The sequence below is a fragment of the Lampris incognitus genome, chromosome 6 (assembly GCF_029633865.1).
Source record: "Lampris incognitus isolate fLamInc1 chromosome 6, fLamInc1.hap2, whole genome shotgun sequence".
Lineage (NCBI taxonomy): Eukaryota > Metazoa > Chordata > Actinopteri > Lampriformes > Lampridae > Lampris > Lampris incognitus.
Window position 1 is genome coordinate 6,173,241 of NC_079216.1, and position 20,510 is coordinate 6,193,750.

The 20,510-nt window shown below is 45.6% G+C and overlaps 2 protein-coding genes across 2 annotated transcripts in view; both read right to left on the reverse strand.

Annotated features, from left to right (window-relative positions):
- The window catches only part of LOC130113615 (transcriptional enhancer factor TEF-3-like), a 67,009-nt gene extending 48,520 nt beyond the window's left edge, over positions 1 to 18,489 (reverse strand). Inside the window, exons 1-2 of the mRNA XM_056281161.1 lie at positions 18,186 to 18,489; positions 8,232 to 8,616 (exon numbers count right to left, since the gene is read on the reverse strand). Of these exons, the coding sequence (XP_056137136.1) occupies positions 8,232 to 8,345 (114 nt within the window). The 5' untranslated portion in view covers positions 8,346 to 8,616; positions 18,186 to 18,489. The remainder of the gene's footprint in view (positions 1 to 8,231; positions 8,617 to 18,185) is intronic.
- Positions 8,566 to 20,510, reverse strand: part of si:dkey-82f1.1 (DENN domain-containing protein 2A) — an 86,977-nt gene continuing 75,032 nt past the window's right edge. The window contains exons 16-19 of the mRNA XM_056281682.1: positions 16,976 to 17,170; positions 16,874 to 16,889; positions 10,018 to 10,074; positions 8,566 to 8,616 (exon numbers count right to left, since the gene is read on the reverse strand). Of these exons, the coding sequence (XP_056137657.1) occupies positions 8,566 to 8,616; positions 10,018 to 10,074; positions 16,874 to 16,889; positions 16,976 to 17,170 (319 nt within the window). The remainder of the gene's footprint in view (positions 8,617 to 10,017; positions 10,075 to 16,873; positions 16,890 to 16,975; positions 17,171 to 20,510) is intronic.

Here is a 20,510-nt window from a genome sequence, read left to right on the forward strand (position 1 = left end):
GGGTGCACATGTGCCCCCTGCTGTGTCTGCAGAAACAAAGGTCACATTTAGGCCGGAGGAATGTCTTAGCTGGGTGTGATATCCCCTGATGCAGCCTGCTGAACCCTGGACACAAGTCTGTCTGTCTCTCTCTGTCTATCCATCTATCTATCTATCTCCCTGTCCATCTCTCTGTCTCTCTCTGTCTGTCTGTTCTGTGTGTCTCCAGCTATCTATCAATCTATCTAGCTAGCTAGCTAGCTAGCTATCTGATCTGGCCTTGTATCAACAAAACACCTCTCATCTACATGAGATTCTGTTCTCTCATCAGCATCATTGACCAAACTCAGATCATATGTGCTCCCCGTATTATTGTCAAAGCTGAGTCTTTCCACCAGCGAAGCACATTTCCCTGTCACCATTCAGCTGTATGTCTGCCTATATATATATATATATATATATATATATGTGTGTGTGTGTGTGTGTGTGTGTGTATATATATATATTTCTATATATATATATCAGCTGTATGTCTGCCTGTGTATATATATATATATATGTGTGTGTGTGTGTGTGTGTGTGTATATATTTCTATGTATATATATCAGCTGTATGTCTGCCTGTATATATATATATATATATATATATGTGTGTGTGTGTGTGTGTGTGTGTGTGTGTGTATATATATTTCTATATATATCAGCTGTATGTCTGCCTGTATGTTGTCACAACAGCAGTGTTCAGCGCTGATCTCAGCCGTGCTGAATGTAGTCCAGTCACAAACACAGATCTACTGATGTCTGACCCGCCTGCTGATCAGGACCAGCTCTGTTACACCACTCTACCCAGTCAACATGTCAGACTGGGAAATATATGACTGAGGACAGCAGTTGAGACAGACAGAGATTTAGACAGAGAGAGGGAGAGAGAGGGGGAGAGAGATAGATAGAAACAAACAGACGGACAGAATGTTATGTCTGGGTCTTCAGACGCTGCCCAGAAGATAGGGAGTTCCTCGAAACCTGCTGAGACGAGGTCCAATCACAGGTGAGCCTGAAGGTCGGCATCAAGAAAGTAGGGTTACGACACGCGGGTCAAGTTCATGCTCTTGCCTACATAACAACCCCCCCACACACACACACACCACACATGCGTACCACACACACTTTCCCAACACCATCTCTGGCGGGTTCAGGTGTCGCTCATCAGTGTCCAGTCACACCCGATGCCAGATGAGTGACGTAGCATGCAATGCTAACACCGGAAAAACCCACCGGGGGCCGTACGTTAAGGCAAGGATGTCTTTTATTTCCCCTTGTGTTTTGTTCCCGTGGTCGCTCATCCATCTAGTCATCACCACAGACTGAGAAAATGAAAGAAACCTATGTTATGAGGATTTGACAAATCTGTTCTTCTTCCTCAAATGGCTATGGTGCCAGAGGGAGAGAGGCGCACCTTATAAGTCACAAAGCAACAAGTCTGACTCAAAGCCAGTGTGTCTTTTCAAAGTGTCATTGAGAAAGACGCTCACTGCCATTTGCTCTGTATTGACACATACACATAAATAAACAGGTTGACAGGACGCGGGGCAGGCTAAGCTAACTGCTAGCCCATGGGAGACCGGCAGTTCCAATAACACCAAGGGCGGTCTGACAGGATGCGGAAGCGGGGCAGGCTAAGCTAACTGCTAGTCCATGCAAACCGGCAGTTCAGATATCACCAAGGGTGGTCTGACAGGATGTGGAAGCGGACAGGCTAAGCTAACTGCTAGCCCATGGAGACCGGCAGTTCCAATAACAGCAAGGGCGGTCTGACAGGATGTGGAAGCGGGCAAGCTAAGCTAACTGCTAGCCCATACAAACCGGCAGTTCCGATAACACCAAGGGCGGTCTGACAGGATGTGGAAGCGGGGCAGGCTAAGCTAACTGCTAGCCCATGCAAACCGGCAGTTCCGATAACACCAAGGGCGGTCTGACAGGATGTGGAAGCGGGGCAGGCTAAGCTAACTGCTAGCCCATGCAGACCGGCAGTTCTGAGTCATCCTGGCTGGCGTTTGTTCTCTGGACAGTGGAATTTTTGGACTGTGTTGCACGGAGTGGACTGTGTTGTTAACCGTTTGTGTTGTTTTTTGCTTTTTGTTTGGCTTCGTTCTATCTGTTTTTGTATGTTTTTGGGAAATTTGGGATGTGTGTTTTTAACTTTTGTGTTGTGTTGCACTGCTGTGGTGCTGGGGGAAACGGAATTCCGTTGCTTTAGTGTACACAAGTACAGGAAAGAAATGACAATAAATTGTTGCTGATTGCTGGTGCAGTGAAAGCCTGCGTAGCTGCAACAATATACACTTGACAGCATCTGGGACGCTGGGTGACAGTTGGAAAGGTTCACAGGGGTCATCTGTGAATCTCTCACCTGACTGCCAAAGTTTGGACCTGGGTGAGGAGCGGCCATTTCTGCTTGCCAGCCTTTACATCACGTCCCTAATATGGACTAGATGCTGGAGTAAAAAAAACATGTTTGCGTTGCCTGATGAAAACCAACCATGGGGTTTAAAACGTTGCACAAGTTTACCGGGTGACTTTTGTTGTGTGCCGGCATGCCGCCGCCAAGGGCGGTCTTATCGAAGCAACCGCGGATAACGTAACCCACGTTATTACTTTTACACCAAGCTAGACCAAACGGACATATGGGAAGAGAGCTTCTTGTGGTTGCCGGCGTCTAATTTCCAATATGTATTGCTGAATATGAACAGAGAGCCATCTTTTAACACCCCCCCCCGCTAAACAGGGGGGGACACTGTAAAAAAAAAAAGACAAGCGGATCAAGATATTTTATCTTGTTTCATATCCAGATATTGCTGGTAAAAATTATTTTACCTCACTGGCAGTTATTATTATATTACTGCTTGTTTTCTGTTTCATGATTATAAAACTTAGAATACTATACATACTACTACTTCTATACTACTAATAAGGAATTTTCACTAAACAGGAAAAAAAATCTGAAAACAAGAAACAACGTGAGATAATCTTTCTATTTTAGATTAAATATGTTAAAACAAAACAAATGCTATTATCACATAACAAAGAGCACTTTACTGAAACGAGCGCCGCTACCCGCCAGATTTTATGAGCACTATCCTGAAGTCGTAAAATACCTCGATGAGCTCCCTTTTTTACAGCGGATGAGCAGATTTCTGAGCTACATTTTTTTTGCAGCGTTGTCAATGCTGCAAAAAATGAAAAGCTTATCAAAGTATTTTAACTTGTTTTAAGCCTCACAATGATTATTTCAATGCAATGCTAGCACACTGCACGATAGGACTTGTTTCAAGACATTTACTCTAAAAAAAAGAAATATAATCTTAAATCAAGTTTCTCGTTTTAAGATTTCTTTTCTTATATAATGAAGAAAAACTTCCTTGGAACAAGCAATATGATCAGAAAACGTTACGTGCAGTGAGACTTAAAACGAGATAAGATTCTTTGATAAGCTCGTCTGTGTTTTATTTTTTTGTGCAGCGTATAATCAGATTTCTCCGCTGCACAACATTTGTTCTTCAGTGTTGTCAACACACTGGGATCCAGTCAGGGACTGGGATTTTTCCATGACCGCAGCACGAGGCCCACGTTCAGACCAGAGCGGCTCGAAATAACTAAATAAATAAATGGATCAGACACGTCATTCTTCTTCCTTTGCTGGAAACCTCGGGCCGCCCCGACCCAGAAACCTCACAGCGAGACAGGAAGTGTTTTGCTTGGCAGCTGCATGTCGAATCACCGGCTGGCCACAAAAGCACCGCAATCAGCATGACGCGGTCCCTAACAAGCCGGCTAATGGGCCTGTTGAGGAACGGGGGGGGGGGAGGGGAGGGGAGGGGGGCGAGGGCCGGCGCTATGCAAAGTATTACAGGAGAAAAATGTGGTGAATGTACGAGGAACCGACGGGAGGGGGAGGGGGGAGGGGGGAGGGGGGGGGACATTCCATTCAATTGGGGAATTTGCAACGGACAGAGACGGGTCCGCACATTCCTGTTTTCCCAGACCGTCCAAGTCTCAGTATGACATTGTTTCTCAGAGAAGGGCCGCCGGCCCGTCAAGGAGAACCTGACCTGATATTCGGAGCACGTCTCTTGTCTCTCTCACAGGTATTTGGTTGGGGTTTTGTTGTGTCTTCTCGTGTCCATATTTCAGACCGCGACAGAAGGCTAAATGACGCTGCGTCCCGCTGAGAGTACGCGGCGGCGGCTGTTTCGCCGTCTCAGAGACTCGACGCCTCGCAGAACGCGGGGGAATAGAAAAGGCTGGACGAAGGCCGGGGAACATGATGTTGATAACGGCCATTGCTCTGCATGTAAACTGAAAATACACACACGACTACGGCAGCGCCATGAGAACAGGGACACAACTCTGGTACACACTGACAGAGAGAGAGAGACAGAGACGGTGTGTGTGTGTGTGTGTGTGTGTGTCTGTGTGTGTGTGTGTGTGTGTGTGTCTGTGTGTGTGTGTGTGGGCTCAGATTACTTGAGTTGGTGGAGATGTGTGGAGTTCAACACCAGTGACCCTGAGAATAGTGACAAGGTGTGTGTGCGTGTGTGTGTGTGTGTGTGTGTGTGTGTGTGTGTGTGTGTTTGTGGGGCGGGGGGCACTGCTGTTCAGGGGTGATGGGCCGCCTCTCTTCTCGAGTTGTAAATCTGAGTTTGTCACAAGGCTGAAGGCAGGGAACAGCAGGAGGGGAACTAAAAGGCCGACGGACCCACGGACAGACTGACAGATGGACGGAGAGGGGAGGGGGAGAGGGGGAGACACACACACACACACATGCAAAAATACACACTTACAGACACATGAACACAGACACACGCATTAAAAACATACCAACACACACACACAAACATCAAAACACCGACACACACACACACACAGTGCACAACGGTGGACAGGTGCAGAAGCATTGCTGGTCAGCCGTCCAAGACACCACTGCCCACCTTGGTGTTTATTTGCCCTCACCCCCCACCCCCACCTCCCCCCGCTCCAACATTCAAAGGGTAAACGTCTATTCTGGTTTAGGGTTACCGCCTGCTGCCTTGAACCCCTTCGGGCCCCCCCCCACCCCCACCCCCACCCCCGGTGCACGCATGCCATTCCTTTCGGGCCATCGCGCTCCCTGGCGTGCATCACCTGCCCCTGAAACCCGCCGCGGTGGAGGAAGGGGCACCTCGGTGCCCACCTTTGCCAACCCGTGGCCCCCAGACCATTATTACAGGCTTTATAAGGGTTTATGTGTTGACCGGGTGGTGGTGCTGGAGGTGGTGGGTGGCAGCGGCCATGACCCCGACGGGTGGCTAAGCTCTGCTGGCTCGGCTAGGCTAACGGTTAAAAGAGCTAACTGACACGGTGACAAACTGGTCCGATGACAGAGCGCGTGTGATAAAGCGTCGCTGCATCCGTGCCGAGCCCCCCCCCCCCCTCCACCCTGCCCCTCCACCCCACCCCCCCGACTTTTCCACAGACTGGATCCGCCATCCAACGGCCAAACTATTGACAAGCCATCTGTTTCCAAGCATCTATCAGAGAGGTGTCCGGTAGTACCCCCAATGCCCCCCTACGAAGATAAAAGGGGTTCCCATAACTCGCCAGGATACCCCCACCCCCCCCCCCCCCGGTTTAATGGAAAGAGTCCCCGCCGGACGGTTATTTCATAGCAACGACACTTGCCTGTCTCAGACCTTTTTGCAATCCACTTGTTATCAGAGGATTTCTACTGTGATGTCAGATTTCAACATTCACGTCCAGTCAGGCGCCGACGCTGCCATCAGGAGTAAACCCCTCGATCTGCAAACACCACCCAGAATGCAGCGGGCCGCATGTGAATTCAGCATGGACACTGTGTTTTCTAGATGTTGTACACTACAAGTTTCTGACCATACTTGTAACTCTGGTCTAGTATTGTATGTCCCCAACTATTTCTATTAGCAAAAGGAATTATCAGGGTTGGGCAGATGTGTTCCACATTGTTATAAAGTACACATTCAAATATTCACTTTATTACAAAATATTTATTTATAAAAATCTTTATTTATTTATAAAATTTATTGATTTATAAAAAATTATAAAATATTTATTTATAGAAATATTTACCTATCTATGTATAAAATTTAGTTCTTCATTTTAAAAAAAGAATTTATTAATTCATAAAATTTAAATATTTATTTATACGAATATTTATTTATTCACAAATTTATTTATTTATAAAAATGATTTATTCATTTATAAACATTTCTAAAATATTTATTCATAAGGATATTTATCTATTTATTTATAAATTTATTATTTATTAAAAAATTGGGAAAAACGTACTTATAAAATATTTTTTTAGGTCTAGTATTTTTAGTTTTTTTTTTTTACTGTCCACTGATGTTGAAAAGTCTTGAGACAGAAACTGTAATCTGTTACTAGAGTGCTGTTGCTGTGTTTACCCAAAACCTGAACTGACTCTCTTCACACACAAGTCATACTCATAGCACGCAGAATACACCACACTAACACTAACGCCTACACATTCCTGTCAGCGTTTAGAGTTGTGCGTTTTGTCTCGAAGTGCCCCAGAAAGGGACCCGGCACATCAGATTCCAGGTGTGTGAAAACACTTGCGGTGAATAAACAGATTCTCATTCCCACTCTGCTGCTTTTCATCCTCTGTGAAACAACAAACACACTGAAGAAGAAAACATGTGAACAAACTGGACTCATTGTCTTGGGTGTGTGTGTAAGTATGTGTGTGTGTGTGTGTGTGTGTGTGTGGGAGAGAGAGGGTGTGTGTGTGTGTGTGTGTGTGTGTGTATGAAGGAGAAGATATGAGTGAGTAGGTGGGTGTTTGAATATGTGGATGTGTCCGTTCGTGTGAGTGCACATATGTCTATATACATGTGTGTGTATATATATGTATATCATATATATATATATATACTATGTGTGTGTGTGTATGTGTGAGGTGAGTGCATGTGCATGTGCTCGTGCCATGACACATCATGCCATCACATGCTACAGGACCACATGGAGCCGACAGCTGTGCAGGAAATGGTGTGAAGCTTGGACAAGAAGAGATGTGGTGCTCAGAGCTGAGTGTGTGTGTGTGTGTGTGTGTGTGGGAAAGTGTGTGGGTGTCAGACAAAGACCCTGTCTAATACCGAGTGTGGTGGAGTCTACCGTGAGAAGTGTGTGAGAACCAATATTTGCATGGCGGACTGAGTGCAAGGCTGCGGCCATTCATCCCCTCTCGGTGTCATTATGTGGGTCAACAGAGCGTTCATAAGGCCACAGCGGCTCACACGTCGTCTGCACAGTCGATATCTCCCTCAGGTTTGTCGAGATACATTAAAAGATATTTTCCGGGACTAGACTGTTGTAAGGAGGAGTTTTTCCACTGATTATTTCAATTTTCAAGGTTATCGTCGCATATGAAGAGTAAGTTTACACTCATTCCCCTAATGAGACGAAATTCGTCTGCCCCAATTTAATTCCGATGCCCATACGACCAGCGTAATCAAATGAGACCTTCGGCCAGGAAATGAGATATTCCTATATAACGACTCCAAATGGGTCGGATTCCCCACAGACTCTGAAGAAATGCTTTACGAAACACTGACGGGATACATACCCCCCCAATTACAGACACGTTACCCCATGGCTGCATGTCTTACAAACCCCGCTACACCTCTCACTGCTCTCTACTGAGCAAACACACCAGCGACCAGAGGATGGAGGGAGCTCTTTGACGCTTCATCAAGAGGAACTCGTTCTTCCACAATACATTATATATAATTAATAAAAAATATGACTTTTGTCAGCTTTGTTGGTTTGTGTGTGTGTGTGTGCGCGCAGGGGGGCGGCTGTTGGGTTTGGGTGGAGTAGCTGGCTTTCTCAGACAGCCTGAGTCACCGGCAGTGAATCTGCTCCAAGTTTTGGATGGGTCATCCTCTCTCTAAGTGCTCTAAAGGCAGCGGGGTAACCAGACCTTATCTCACTAATGTGAGAACCCGCACGACCGGCGCAGGCTCAAACTAAATCTGACGTTTTCCTTCTCGTCTTTTCCCCCCAAGATTGTGTTTAAATTGCAAAACAACTGAATCGACCTCAGCCGTGCTCTACGCCAACGAGGTGTCATTCACTAGCGGAGGTTACCTCCACCATTTCTAAAGTAGACATATAGACACAGAGGCGAGGCGGCGGCGGCGGCGGCGGTGGGCGTACCGTACATCTTTCCCTCGTCTGAGAGGATGATCTTCCTGCGGCCGCAGGGCGGGTAGATGGCCAGCGCCTCCTGGAAGCTCTGCTCGATGTCGGGGCTCCACACACCCTCCGCATCGTTCTCTAGGGGCTTGTCCAAGGCCTCCCCGAGCTCCTCGCTCCCTCCCCCGGGGGAGGGGGCCGGCACCCACTCCGCAGACGTGGTGGGAGGAGGGGGAGAGGGAGCCACAGAGCGGGGGGGGGGGTGTTGAAGGTCAAGGGGGGGGGCAGGAGGAGAACCAAGATGAAGAGGAGGAGGTGGAGGTAGAGGAGCTGGCCGGGTCTGGGGTGGAGGGGTTTATGTGAAGTCCAAACGGAAGGTGATGGAGCGGGATGTGGTGGGTCGCTCCTGGGAAAGAAACAGATCAAAAGAACATTGAACTTCATGTTAGGATGGGAGTCAAGTACGCTCTTTTAAATATTCATCTTTCCAGCAGAGATTTTTTCTGATCGACACGCACATTCTCAACCTCACGTCTACACGACTACACATATTCATACCCGTACGTCAATACGATCATCCGGTCAGGTGCCTTGCTCAAAGGCAGTTTGCTTTTTAGACTTAACAGAAAGCACCGCCCTTTGATTTTGGTCCAGGGAATACAAACTTGTGACCTTCCAGTCACAAGCCTGCTTCTATTAATGTAGAACTGAAATCAGGAATCACATTTAACTTTCCGCGTCTAAAAAAACATGAACACGGCATAATAAAACATCCTATGACATGTTTTTTATCTGGAAATGACTAATATGGGGGTTTTATACTCTTATCCATAACTGTTCTCAATTGTCTCGAGAACGGAGGGAGTGGTCTAGTTCTCATTAATATTCATGAGCTGGCATTTGAATGACAAGTAAAGGTTTGGGCAGGCGGGGTTTCATATTTTGATGATTTAACCTGATTGGCTGTATGTAAATGTGTGTCTGATGACGTCACAAGCATCAGGAAAAAAATCGATTGAGAAACTGGAGTAGGGGGAAATGTTTTTTTTTATTATTATTATTTCTGGAAGTGTTGTTGAAAAAGTAAAAAAGTTGCTAAAAAAACGCTAAAACTGTTGCTGGTTTTGGGCAAGAAATGCAACTTTTAAATGAAAAAATTGATTGTCTTGATTAAAACTCAGCAATGTCATGTGACTAGTGTGAAAGGTCACATGACCAGGTCGGTTCACTTCTGGCTTGTGCCTCCGGAAGATGTTTTCCTCAGACTTCTACAAAAGGATGCAAGTAAAAACACTTTACTTAACAGACAGAACTGCCATATTTTGTACATATATTCTTTAAAGGCTCTACTACTGATATATTTTGAGAATAATACTACTGCATATGTATTTTGTTTGCAGGAGGTGTAAATTTGTTAACGGTCACAACAAAAACTGTGTTGTACAACACATTGTTTCAACTAATCACACAGGGTTTGGCTGTTAAACCTTGTTATCATTTGTTTTTTCTTACACAGTTTAAAACTATCAGATGTGTTGGACCTCCTAGACCTACGTAACACCCCAAGTACTGTGTGCAGCATCACCGTCGTTCCCACACTTGGAAAAAGAGACAATTGAAAATGACTGTGATAGCGATGGCTAGTAGGGAGTACCAGGGTGAAGCGGGCCATTTACCAAGTAGACTACTGAATGGTGATGCAGAGGTGAACTATCTGCAGGATGAGTCAGATGTCCATGAGCAGCAATTGGTGTGCCCCCCCCACCCCCACCCACTCCAGCAGTAGTCGGTGTTGAAGCAAACTCACCACCACTGCCATATCTTGGCGAGTCTCCCACAGTGACCAGCCCAAAAAGGAGATGCCCTGAGGAAAACGAGACCCCATGACACCACAAAAAAAACAGAAAAATTCTCTTCAAAATATCCAAAATAGGTACAGGGTTTAAAAAAAAAATCAAAATGACCAGCTGCATCCAAGATTCCAGATTTCATGACCTATGGCCCCACTGTAGCAGAGTGCATATAACAAACTAAACCTGATCCGGTCGATTTGTTCCTGTTGCTGTACCCTGCTGCTCTGAGGGAGCTCACTGTTGAGATGTCAAAAATCTATTCAATGCAAACCAAAGGGAAGATACTTGATCTGAACATGGATGAGTTGCTGACTTTCTATGGCGTTCTTATCACATCAAGATGACGGCACGAATTCACGCTTGCAGTGGCCTCACCCAGTACCGGTGTAGGAAGTTGGCGGTGAAAATTCAGATTTGCGGCGGCCTCACCCAGTACCGTCCATGCAGTGTCTTTGTCCACGTCTGCATCTAAGTTTGGCTCTTCATTTGATGGCTGGGAGAGCTGGTGCTGAATCGGCTGGGAGAGCTTGGTCTGCTGCGTCCTGTGGGCCCAGGGACCAAGGCCCTGCCCGAAGCCGCACATGAAGAGGTAACACCGAGGGAGGTCTGACAGGATGCAGAAACGGGGCAGGCTAAGCTAACTGCTAGCCCATGCAGACTGGTAGATCCGATAACACCGAAGGCCGTCTGGTAGCGGCCTCATATGACCCTGATGTCTACAATGAAGCCATCTCAAATGCAATGAGAAGGAATCACTTTGATGAGATAATGACCTCAATCCATCTGGTAGATAACTCAAAGGCCAAAAACGACCCTTTCCCCAAAGAACGGCCCATCTTTAGTGCATTGAATGAGTCTAACAAAATGATGCCACAATCAAAATGGCTATCGGTTGATGAAAGCACGATGTCCATTATGGCAGGCATGGATGGTTGCAAGCAATTCATCAGGGGCAAACCAATCTGGTTTGGGTATAAATTGTGGTACCTTGCATCACCTACCGGGTACATGTATCACATGGAGCCCTATTGCGGAGTGCACACACATCTCCCTGAAACTGGCCTAGGAAAGGGTAGAGCTGAACAAGTGGAAGTTCCTCCAGGTTGTAACTTTGCACATGACAGCCTTTTCACTTCACTTGGCCTCCTTGATGAAATGACAAAACGAGGTTATGGATGTCTTGGCACTCTGAGACAGTGCTGCCTGCATAATGTCCCTTTCAAAGACTTGAAGAATTTCCAAAAAATGCATCACGGAAGTTCTGAGATCCTTACAACAGGGGGAAAATGTACTGGTACAGTGGAAGGATAACATAGCAACCAATGCTGTTGAGAAGTATTCTGTAAAAAGGTGGAACAAAGAGGGAAAAAAAGCCTATGACGAAGTTCCACAGCCCATATGTACCCGCACATACAACCAAAACATGGGGAGCATGGATCTGCATGATCTTCAGGTGTCAAAATACAGGGCTACAATAAGGTCTAAGAAGTGGTGGTGGATAATCTTTTCTTGGTCCCGTCACAGTGCAGTGGTGAATAGCTGGTTGTTCTTCAGCGATGTTAACGGTAATGAATATGACCTCCTGGCCTTTTAGGGATCTGTGTCCCTGTGTCTCTGAAAAAGATATGGAAAACTACCTCTTGGCCATGGCAGAAGATCTTCGACTGCAACAACTGTCACTCAGGATTCCGCAAGAGGTGATGGAAAATCTCACAGGCCTGTGAACACGGGGAACGGTTTCCACAGATGCAGATGTTGTGACAAGCGCACTGTATATGCATGTGAGAAGTGTGATGCACCTCTCCACATTGAGTGCTTCAAGTGTTTTAATGGCCAAGTACAACTGGGGAGAAAAAAAATGTTGAAACTGTTATGAGATTGTGAAATGAGTACATTGTTGTCACTGATAGTACCTTACAGTATGCACTGCCCTGGTACTTTTTGCACTATACTGTTAGAATTTAACATTACTGATGAATGTCTTCCTGTTATAAAATGGTCAGAGACGATATATTTTATTTCACTTAATGTTAAAGTGTTGGATTCTACTTGGTATATACACTCACCGGCCACTTTATTAGGCACACCTGTCCAACTGCTTGTTAACGCAAATTTCTAATCAGCCAATCACATGGCAGCAACTCAATGCATTTAGGCATGTAGACATGGTCAAGGCGATCTGCTGCAGTTCAAACCGAGCATCAGAATGGGGGAGAAAGGTGATTTAAGTGACTTTGAACGTGGCATGGTTGTTGGTGCCAGACGGGCTGGTCTGAGTATTTCAGAAACTGCTGATCTACTGGGATTTTCACGCACAACCATCTCTAGGGTTTACAGAGAATGGTCCGAAAAAGAGAAAATATCCAGTGAGCGGCAGTTCTGTGGGCGAAAATGCCTTGTTGATGCTAGAGGTCAGAGGAGAATGGCCAGACTGGTTCGAGCTGATAGAAAGGCAACAGTAACTCAAATAACCACTCATTACAACCGAGGTATGCAGAAGAGCATCTCTGAACGCACAACACGTCGAACCTTGAGGCAGATGGGCTACAGCAGCAGAAGACCACACCGGGTGCCACTCCTGTCAGCTAAGAACAGGAAACTGAGGCTACAATTCGCACAGGCTCACCAAAATTGGACAATAGAAGATTGGAAAAACGTTGCCTGGTCTGATGAGTCTCGATTTCTGCTGCGACATTCGGATGGTAGGGTCAGAATTTGGCGTCAACAACATGAAAGCGTGGATCCATCCTGCCTTGTATCAACGGTTCAGGCTGGTGGTGGTGGTGTAATGGTGTGGGGGATATTTTCTTGGCACACTTTGGGCCCCTTAGTACCAATTGAGCATCGTGTCAACGCCACAGCCTACCTGAGTATTGTTGCTGACCATGTCCATCCCTTTATGACCACAGTGTTCCCATCGTCTGATGGCTACTTCCAGCAGGATGACGCGCCATGTCATAAAGCTCGAATCATCTCAGACTGGTTTCTTGAACATGACAATGAGTTCACTGTACTCAAATGGCCTCCACAGTCACCAGATCTCAATCCAATAGAGCACCTTTGGGATGTGGTGGACCGGGAGATTCGCATCATGGATGTGCAGCCGACAAATCTGCAGCAACTGCGTGATGCTATCATGTCAATATGGACCAAACTCTCTGAGGAATGTTTCCAGTACCTTGTTGAATCTATGCCACGAAGGATTAAGGCAGTTCTGAAGGCAAAAGGGGGTCCAACCCGGTACTAGCAAGGTGTACCTAATAAAGTGGCCAGTGAGTGTAGTTTCTTTGTCCTGGCTTTTGTTTTGTCATAAAAAAATGAGCCTGAGTTTGCCAACGGCCGCTTTTGTATTACTGTAAGTTCAAACGTGTGTTACATGAACAACAGTAATAGTACATTCTAAGCATATCTCATTCTTCTACGTTGCATATGTTACTGTTATTTTGTGATTTTAAACGTTTAACTAGGTCTGACTGAAGAATTTGTATGAAATCTGACTATGCTGTTTTCTACCGGTTGTGACCTAGTATAAAACCTAACACTTCACTAACTTAACCAACATAAAATCAAAAAAGGCATAGTTTGTGTGTTAGGGAGGTCAAAGGAGTAAAATGTATGTACTCAAATCGCAAGGAACAAATTGAGATTGAACAGGTTAAAAAGAGAAAATGGGAAAACGTAATCATAGCTTTATACTTATTATTAGCATTGTTATTTCACTTGTAGAAACAAAGTGACGTTAGAAAATAGCAGCGTTGCTTTGGGTCCGACTGTGTAGTGTGTACTCAACAACAGATCTTTTTTTGTTTTGTTCCTGTAACCGCTTATTTTCTTGCCCGGTGCGGGATTCGATACTGGGTGCACTGCACCACAAGGCGACATCACTAACCGCTCGGCTACAAGTTTGAAAAGAACGATTCTCTTAAAACTAACTCGCATGGATTTAAAGATTAAATCACGGCTGCAAATCAAACCCACGGTGCCAGCGTCAGACAGGCGGTCAGAGGCCACCAAGACAAGAATGACGTCCGCCACAGCAAGCTAGCGGCTAACGGCTAGCAGCCACGTGGCTGCGGCGGTCATACCAGAACCCCAACCCTCGATAATCCCTACTTGGGGTGTGGGGGGGGCACCTCGGGATCAGAAACTAGATTAGTGGAGCTATGAAAACAAACAACAACGTGGCACCTTGCATAGAGAGGACAGGAGAGAGGGAGAGGGGAGGAGGGAGAGGAGAGGGGAGGGGGAGTAAGTCAACAGAAGAGGAGACACATTACAGTGGGATCTCCACCCGCTCCTCACACGTCATGGAGGGTAGGAGCTATTTTCATTTACTGGCCTTGATTGTATAAGACGACCTGAGCTCTTGGTCGGGAGTCCATTCAAACTGTCGGTTTGCTGGTTGGGAAGAGAAGAAGGCAGAGGGTTTAAATTATAGGAGGGGTGTTAAATCGCCCCTAACTAACTAACTAATTAAGTAACTAACTAAGTAACTAACTAATGGCAGTAAACTGACTTTCCATCACCACATCTCTGGTAACAAAATGCTCGACGTGCCGCCATTGGGAACGACCCCTCCCCTCTGAGCTACCTTTCAAAATGTCTGCCAGCCGTGATCGTCATCATCCCCTTCTTCTTCTTCTTCTTCTTCTTCTTCTTCTTCTTCTTCGTGTTTATTGGCGGTTGGCAAACAACGAACTGGGTGCATTGCCGCCACCAGAGCCAGTCGCGACGTCCCATTTCCTTTCTCTTTTCTAACGCCACGAGTTGACGCATGCGCAGATCCCCCTCTTCTTCCTTTCCAGACGTGTGACAAAATGTAAAGGGCGTCTTACACATAGACATATAAAGAGCAGACGCCGCATCGACCGCTGCTGCCTATTGGCGCTGACGAGCCGTGGGGCCGCCATCTTGGAGCGGTCACCCGCTCCACTCAGTGTATTGTGTTTGTCAGGCGCAATGAACTGTCAGCGCAGTTAATCAATCATAACTCGCTGAATACCAAACTGATTTCCACGCCTTTTTTGTTGCTGAAAACTTCATACATGTAGCTATGATACAGGACACATGGTTTGACGTATTTTAACATTCATAGTTGGCTTAACAGTAATAGAATATTCTGATATATGATATATGTGATGTATGACAGGTAGCTACCGTATTGTTCTGAATATAAGACGGGGTTTTTACCCTGGAAATACGTATGAAAAAGTGGGGGTCGTCTTACATTCGAGGTCTAGACTTTTGAATGTCAATATACATTCTCACTCAGTCAGATTTGTTTCAAGACCGTTCTAAAATTAGACCACTTCGATGGTTAATGCAGTTATTGAAACGGTTATTTTTTCACTATGAGATGGATAGTCTCAATAGACTACAGTTTATTTTCATTTGTATGCTATTTAAATACCATAAGTCGTTCATTTACAAATGTATTTACATTTTTTTATTTAAATGTGACAATTTCCTCTAAAATACACTGAAAACATAATTTTATTTTAAAGCTGTTAAACAGACTACTGTGGTGACCCACATCTATATAACTAGAGACATTCACCTAAGAGGTCAGATAATGCACTTCCGCTTCCGGTACAGAGTTCAGTGTCGTTGTCGAACGTATGACATGCAAAGTTGGAGCTAGTAAACTACCTCGACTACGTCTACTCTCACGTCTCCTGTCTCGTTGTTTTCTAACTCCACACTACCTTGTTTTATTCAATGTGTTTTTATTATCATTATTTTCAAATATAATGTTTTTCTTTAGAAAACCAATATTTGCTCTTCAAAAAGTATTTTTCCAAAAATGAGTCTTGAAAAAAAGGGGGGGGGTCGTCTTATAATCAGGGTCGTCTTATATTCGGAACAATACGGTATTTAGCAAAACACTCACTATATATATATATATATATATATATATATACACACACGCTAAGATATGATAGAGAGGCAGAAGCAGATAGTGGCAGTAAAGTCAGCTATTTTAATAAGTTGAAGAAACAATATATGATTAGGCTATATAAATATATAACAATATATGAACCCACTATATATCTACAGTATATATAACAACAATATATGTTATATATCAGAGAAAATGAAAATATATATAAATCCCCGCCCCAAACCATATTTACACATGTACAAAGTTGCTTACATAGGTGACCAGTACATTACACACAATGGACAAACGTAAACACTGACAACACAAAATATTTACATGTGAGGGTAGGAAGTATACAGTGTGTGTGTGTGTGTGTGTGTGTGTGTATAATAAAGTGGTATAATACTGTAATAATATCGTAATTATATCCAATAGTATGACGTAATAATAAAAAATAAATACAGATATATATATATATATATATTTTAAAGAGAGATAAATATATGAACAATGTAGGGGAAAGAATAAAAGTTGCTAATTAAAGTTTGACATGAAACCCCTAAAACCCTTGAAAGAGACCTGTTCTGCAGAGTTTCTTTCTCGTGCTGCCTCTCTGCAGGTCAAGAGAGGTGAGTTTTGCAATGTGGTGCCACCGTATCTTGCGAAACACAGACACAACCAAAGACAACAAGTTGTGGTGGTGGTTGTCGATGCCAAACGGTGTCTCCTCAGTGTGTCTCCCCAAGCAGAGAAACATCCTCCTCCGTGCCAGTCTCCTCTCGGACGATGTGGGTGACTGTAGACAGCTTTGGAGTTTGCTTTGCTGCAGCTTGGCGAACCACCCTCTCTGCAGCTCTCAGCACCTTATAATAATAATAATAATAATAATAATAGTAATAATAATACATTATATTTATAGAGCGCTTTACACAGCGCTCAAAGACACTTTACACAATAGAGAAGATAAGAACAAAGCAACTTTAATATACAAAGATGAAAATATGTGTTAAAACAAGATAATGGAATCAAACCTTCCCTGTGCCTTGTGATGGGTCACTAGGCCGCCGCCCGCCGTTGTGTTGCAGGGCCACAAGGTGGCGGGCGGGCAGCTCTCGTCACGTGATGATGGCACGGCAGCATCTCTGACGAGGCTCTCGCACCGGCACACGTCACAGGACAGCTTCCGCTCTAGAACTGTTTCAAACAACTGCGTATCGCGCCAGTTTCTTGGGAGAAGGGGGAGGTCTTATAAACACGCGCGCCGACTTCATTGCGTCACGTCCTGTTTTGTTTCCTTGGAAAACAGCTCTGTGCTAATTTGGCGGCGTGTTACTTTGGGCGCGGTTCTCCCCTATCTTCCTGTTGTTAGGATGGGTGACATGGGAATAATGCAGTCTGTGCTGGGCCACCTGTGTAACATTCGCTGGTCAATATAATACCAGTAACGTTAATATTGCTTTATTTGTACAATAGTGTAAACTACTAATAAGACCCGTTAGCCCCCTAGCTAACTGGTCTGACCCTTTAGCCGAGCGGTTAGTGATGTCGCCTTGTGGCGCAGTACACGCCATATCGAATCCCGCACCGGGCAAAAAAATAACCGGTTACAACGGTTAAGACGTGGAGACTTCCGGGTATGTGGCATTATAACCTTGGTATGTGGCATTATAACTGTAAACTACTAATGAGACACGTTAGCCCCTAGCTAGCAGGTCTGACCCTTTAGCCGAGCGGGTAGTGACGTCGCCTTGTGGTGCAGTACACCCCGTATCGAATCCCGCACCGGGCAAGAAAATAACCGGTTACAATGGTGGCAGCGGCGGGATCCGGAAGTGTGCAGATCCTCAGAAGTCTCTTCGGAGCGCGGGAAGAACAAAGCGCGAGGGCGCGCTTCCGGGAGAGGGTGACGACTGTAAACTACTAATAAGACACGTTAGCCCCCTAGCTAACGGGTCTGACCCTTTAGCCGAGCGGTTAATGACGTCGCCTTGTGGTGCAGTACACCCCGTATCGAATCCCGCACCGGGCAAGAAAATAACCGGTTACGATAGCATTCTGTTGTCAGTTGTAAAGTCGGTGTTACGGAATATGACTTATAAAGTCTCAGTTCATAGCCGGGTGAACACCGGCACTGAGCATAGCCTAGCTAGCTAGCTGGCTGCGATTTCGCAGCTGGTCATAAATAACAGTACGGTAATATTATATTCACAAAATACAACCAACAGCGATGTTCAATCTCACTTGTGAAAAGTAATCCCCCGAGCCCCGCTTTCGACGGTCCGTCGATCGGAGCAGGAATATGCTGAACAGTGTTCCGGCATCTTTCTCAGTCGCGTATTCTGCTGCTTGGCAACTCGTAGGATGCCCGGTCCAAGATGGCGGCCGCGTTTCTCGCGCCCCAGCAGCCAGTGCGGCGTCTCCTCTTTATGTGTCTGCGGTCTCACACTGGGACGGCATTGCGTCAGACGAGCGACGGCCCGGTTCTGCTCTGTTGCTGTTTTCTCTTCTTCTCTCGTCCGTCGTTTTGTTTCGCCTTTCTATTCTTTCAGCGTGCAGCAACAGTGAGTCATGGTGATCAACAACGTGCTGTTTGTCATCAACGGTTTTCCTGCCGGACGGAGCCACTGGGCAGCCTCCACGCTTCCCTTTTAAGGGGAAAACTGTATTGACCATTACATCAACCATCAGCCCTCACAGCGGGGGAAGCGTGTGAGAGTGAGACTTGCCGTGGTGTGTGTGTGCGTGTGTGCGTGCGTGTGTATGGGTGTGTAGGGTTCTGCCGGTCTGGACAGTTAGTCAACGATCTGTGGCGTCCCGTCAGAGTGAGTAACAATCTCCAGACACACACCCGCTAAAACCCCTGACCCCCGCCCCCCCCCCCCCACACACACACACACATATAGCTATATGCTAATATATCGTTCGCAAACCAGAAATGTCCACATGGAATAACAGGAATGAACTGGCCAGCAGTTGCAGACATAGATATGAGCACCTATTTTGTAATTAGAAATCATGACAATAGATAAATACCCCCCCCCCATTGGACCGTTAGCGATCACGTGTTTTTGTGAACGTCGCATCTCTCCCGTCCCCATAGCTTGTTTGCAGTCACGTGATTCGGATGACGCGCGAGATTCGGGTGAAGGGCGGGAAGTGAAAAGCAGATCGGACGAGATGGAGCTAGTTTAGCCCGAGCTGTGCTAGTTTAGCCGGTATTATGAGAGGGAGGTGTAAACAGGAAGTCAGACATGTCGGACATGATCTTATGTCGGACATGTTGGACATGATCTTATGTTCGACATGTTGGACATGATCTTATGTTGGACATGTTGGACATGATCTTATGTCGGACATGTTGGACATGATCTTAAGTCGGGCATGTTGGACATGATCTTATGTTGGACATGTTGGACATGATCTTATGTCGGACATGTTGGACATGATCTTATGTTCGACATGTTGGACATGATCTTAAGTCGGACATGTTGGACATGATCTTATGTTCGACATGTTGGACATTATCTTATGTCGGACATGTTGGACATGATCTTATGTCGGACATGATCTTATGTCGGACATGTTGGACATGATCTTATGTTCAACATGTTGGACATGATCTTAAGTCGGACATGTTGGACATGATCTTATGTTCGACATGTTGGACATGATCTAATGTCGGACATGTTGGACATGATCTTATGTTGGACATGATCTTATGTTCGACATGTTGGACATGATCTTATGTCGGACATGTTGGACACGATCTTATGTCGGACATGTTGGACATGCTCTTATGTCGGACTTGTTGGACATGATCTCATGTTGGACATGTTGGACATGATCTTATATTGGACATGTTGGACATGATCTTATGTTGGACATGCTCTTATGTCGGACTTGTTGGACATGATCTTATGTCGGAAATGTTGGACATGCTCTTATGTCGGACTTGTTGGACATGATCTCATGTTGGACATGTTGGACATGATCTTATATTGGACATGATCTTATGTGATGAAGAGTGATTTCTTTGACGAAGCGGTCACTGCACACACGCGCGTTATCCGACTCCGCCCCTCCCGACCGCAGACGACGGTTCGCGAGCCATTTCGGCGTTTTTGGTCCATTTCCTGCACCACCCCGCCCCCGCCCCGCCGCCCCCCATGAACAACAACTTTTGGTTCTCCATAAAAACTCCTTGTGGTTTCTCAGTTAATGACGCCAAACATAAGGCATTTCCAAAGTTTGTGATAGTGCTTCCTATGCAGAGAATCACTGCCTGCCCTCCGTCGGTAGTTCGTGACGTCATATGCAAGCGACCTATAGGACGTTGTGCACGTGATGTGCAAGAGGGGACAGTAGGTGGTGTGTTGCTTCCTCCGGCAGCCTCACTGACAGCTGGTGATGCTTATGGCATGAAACAGGCTTGTAGCGTCTCATAAAGGATTTACTCGACTCACTGGATTATATACATTCAATTCAGTTCAGTTCAGTTCAGTTCAGTTCAATGTTATTGTCATTACAAACAATGTGCAGGCTCATGTTAAAATGAAATGAGGGACA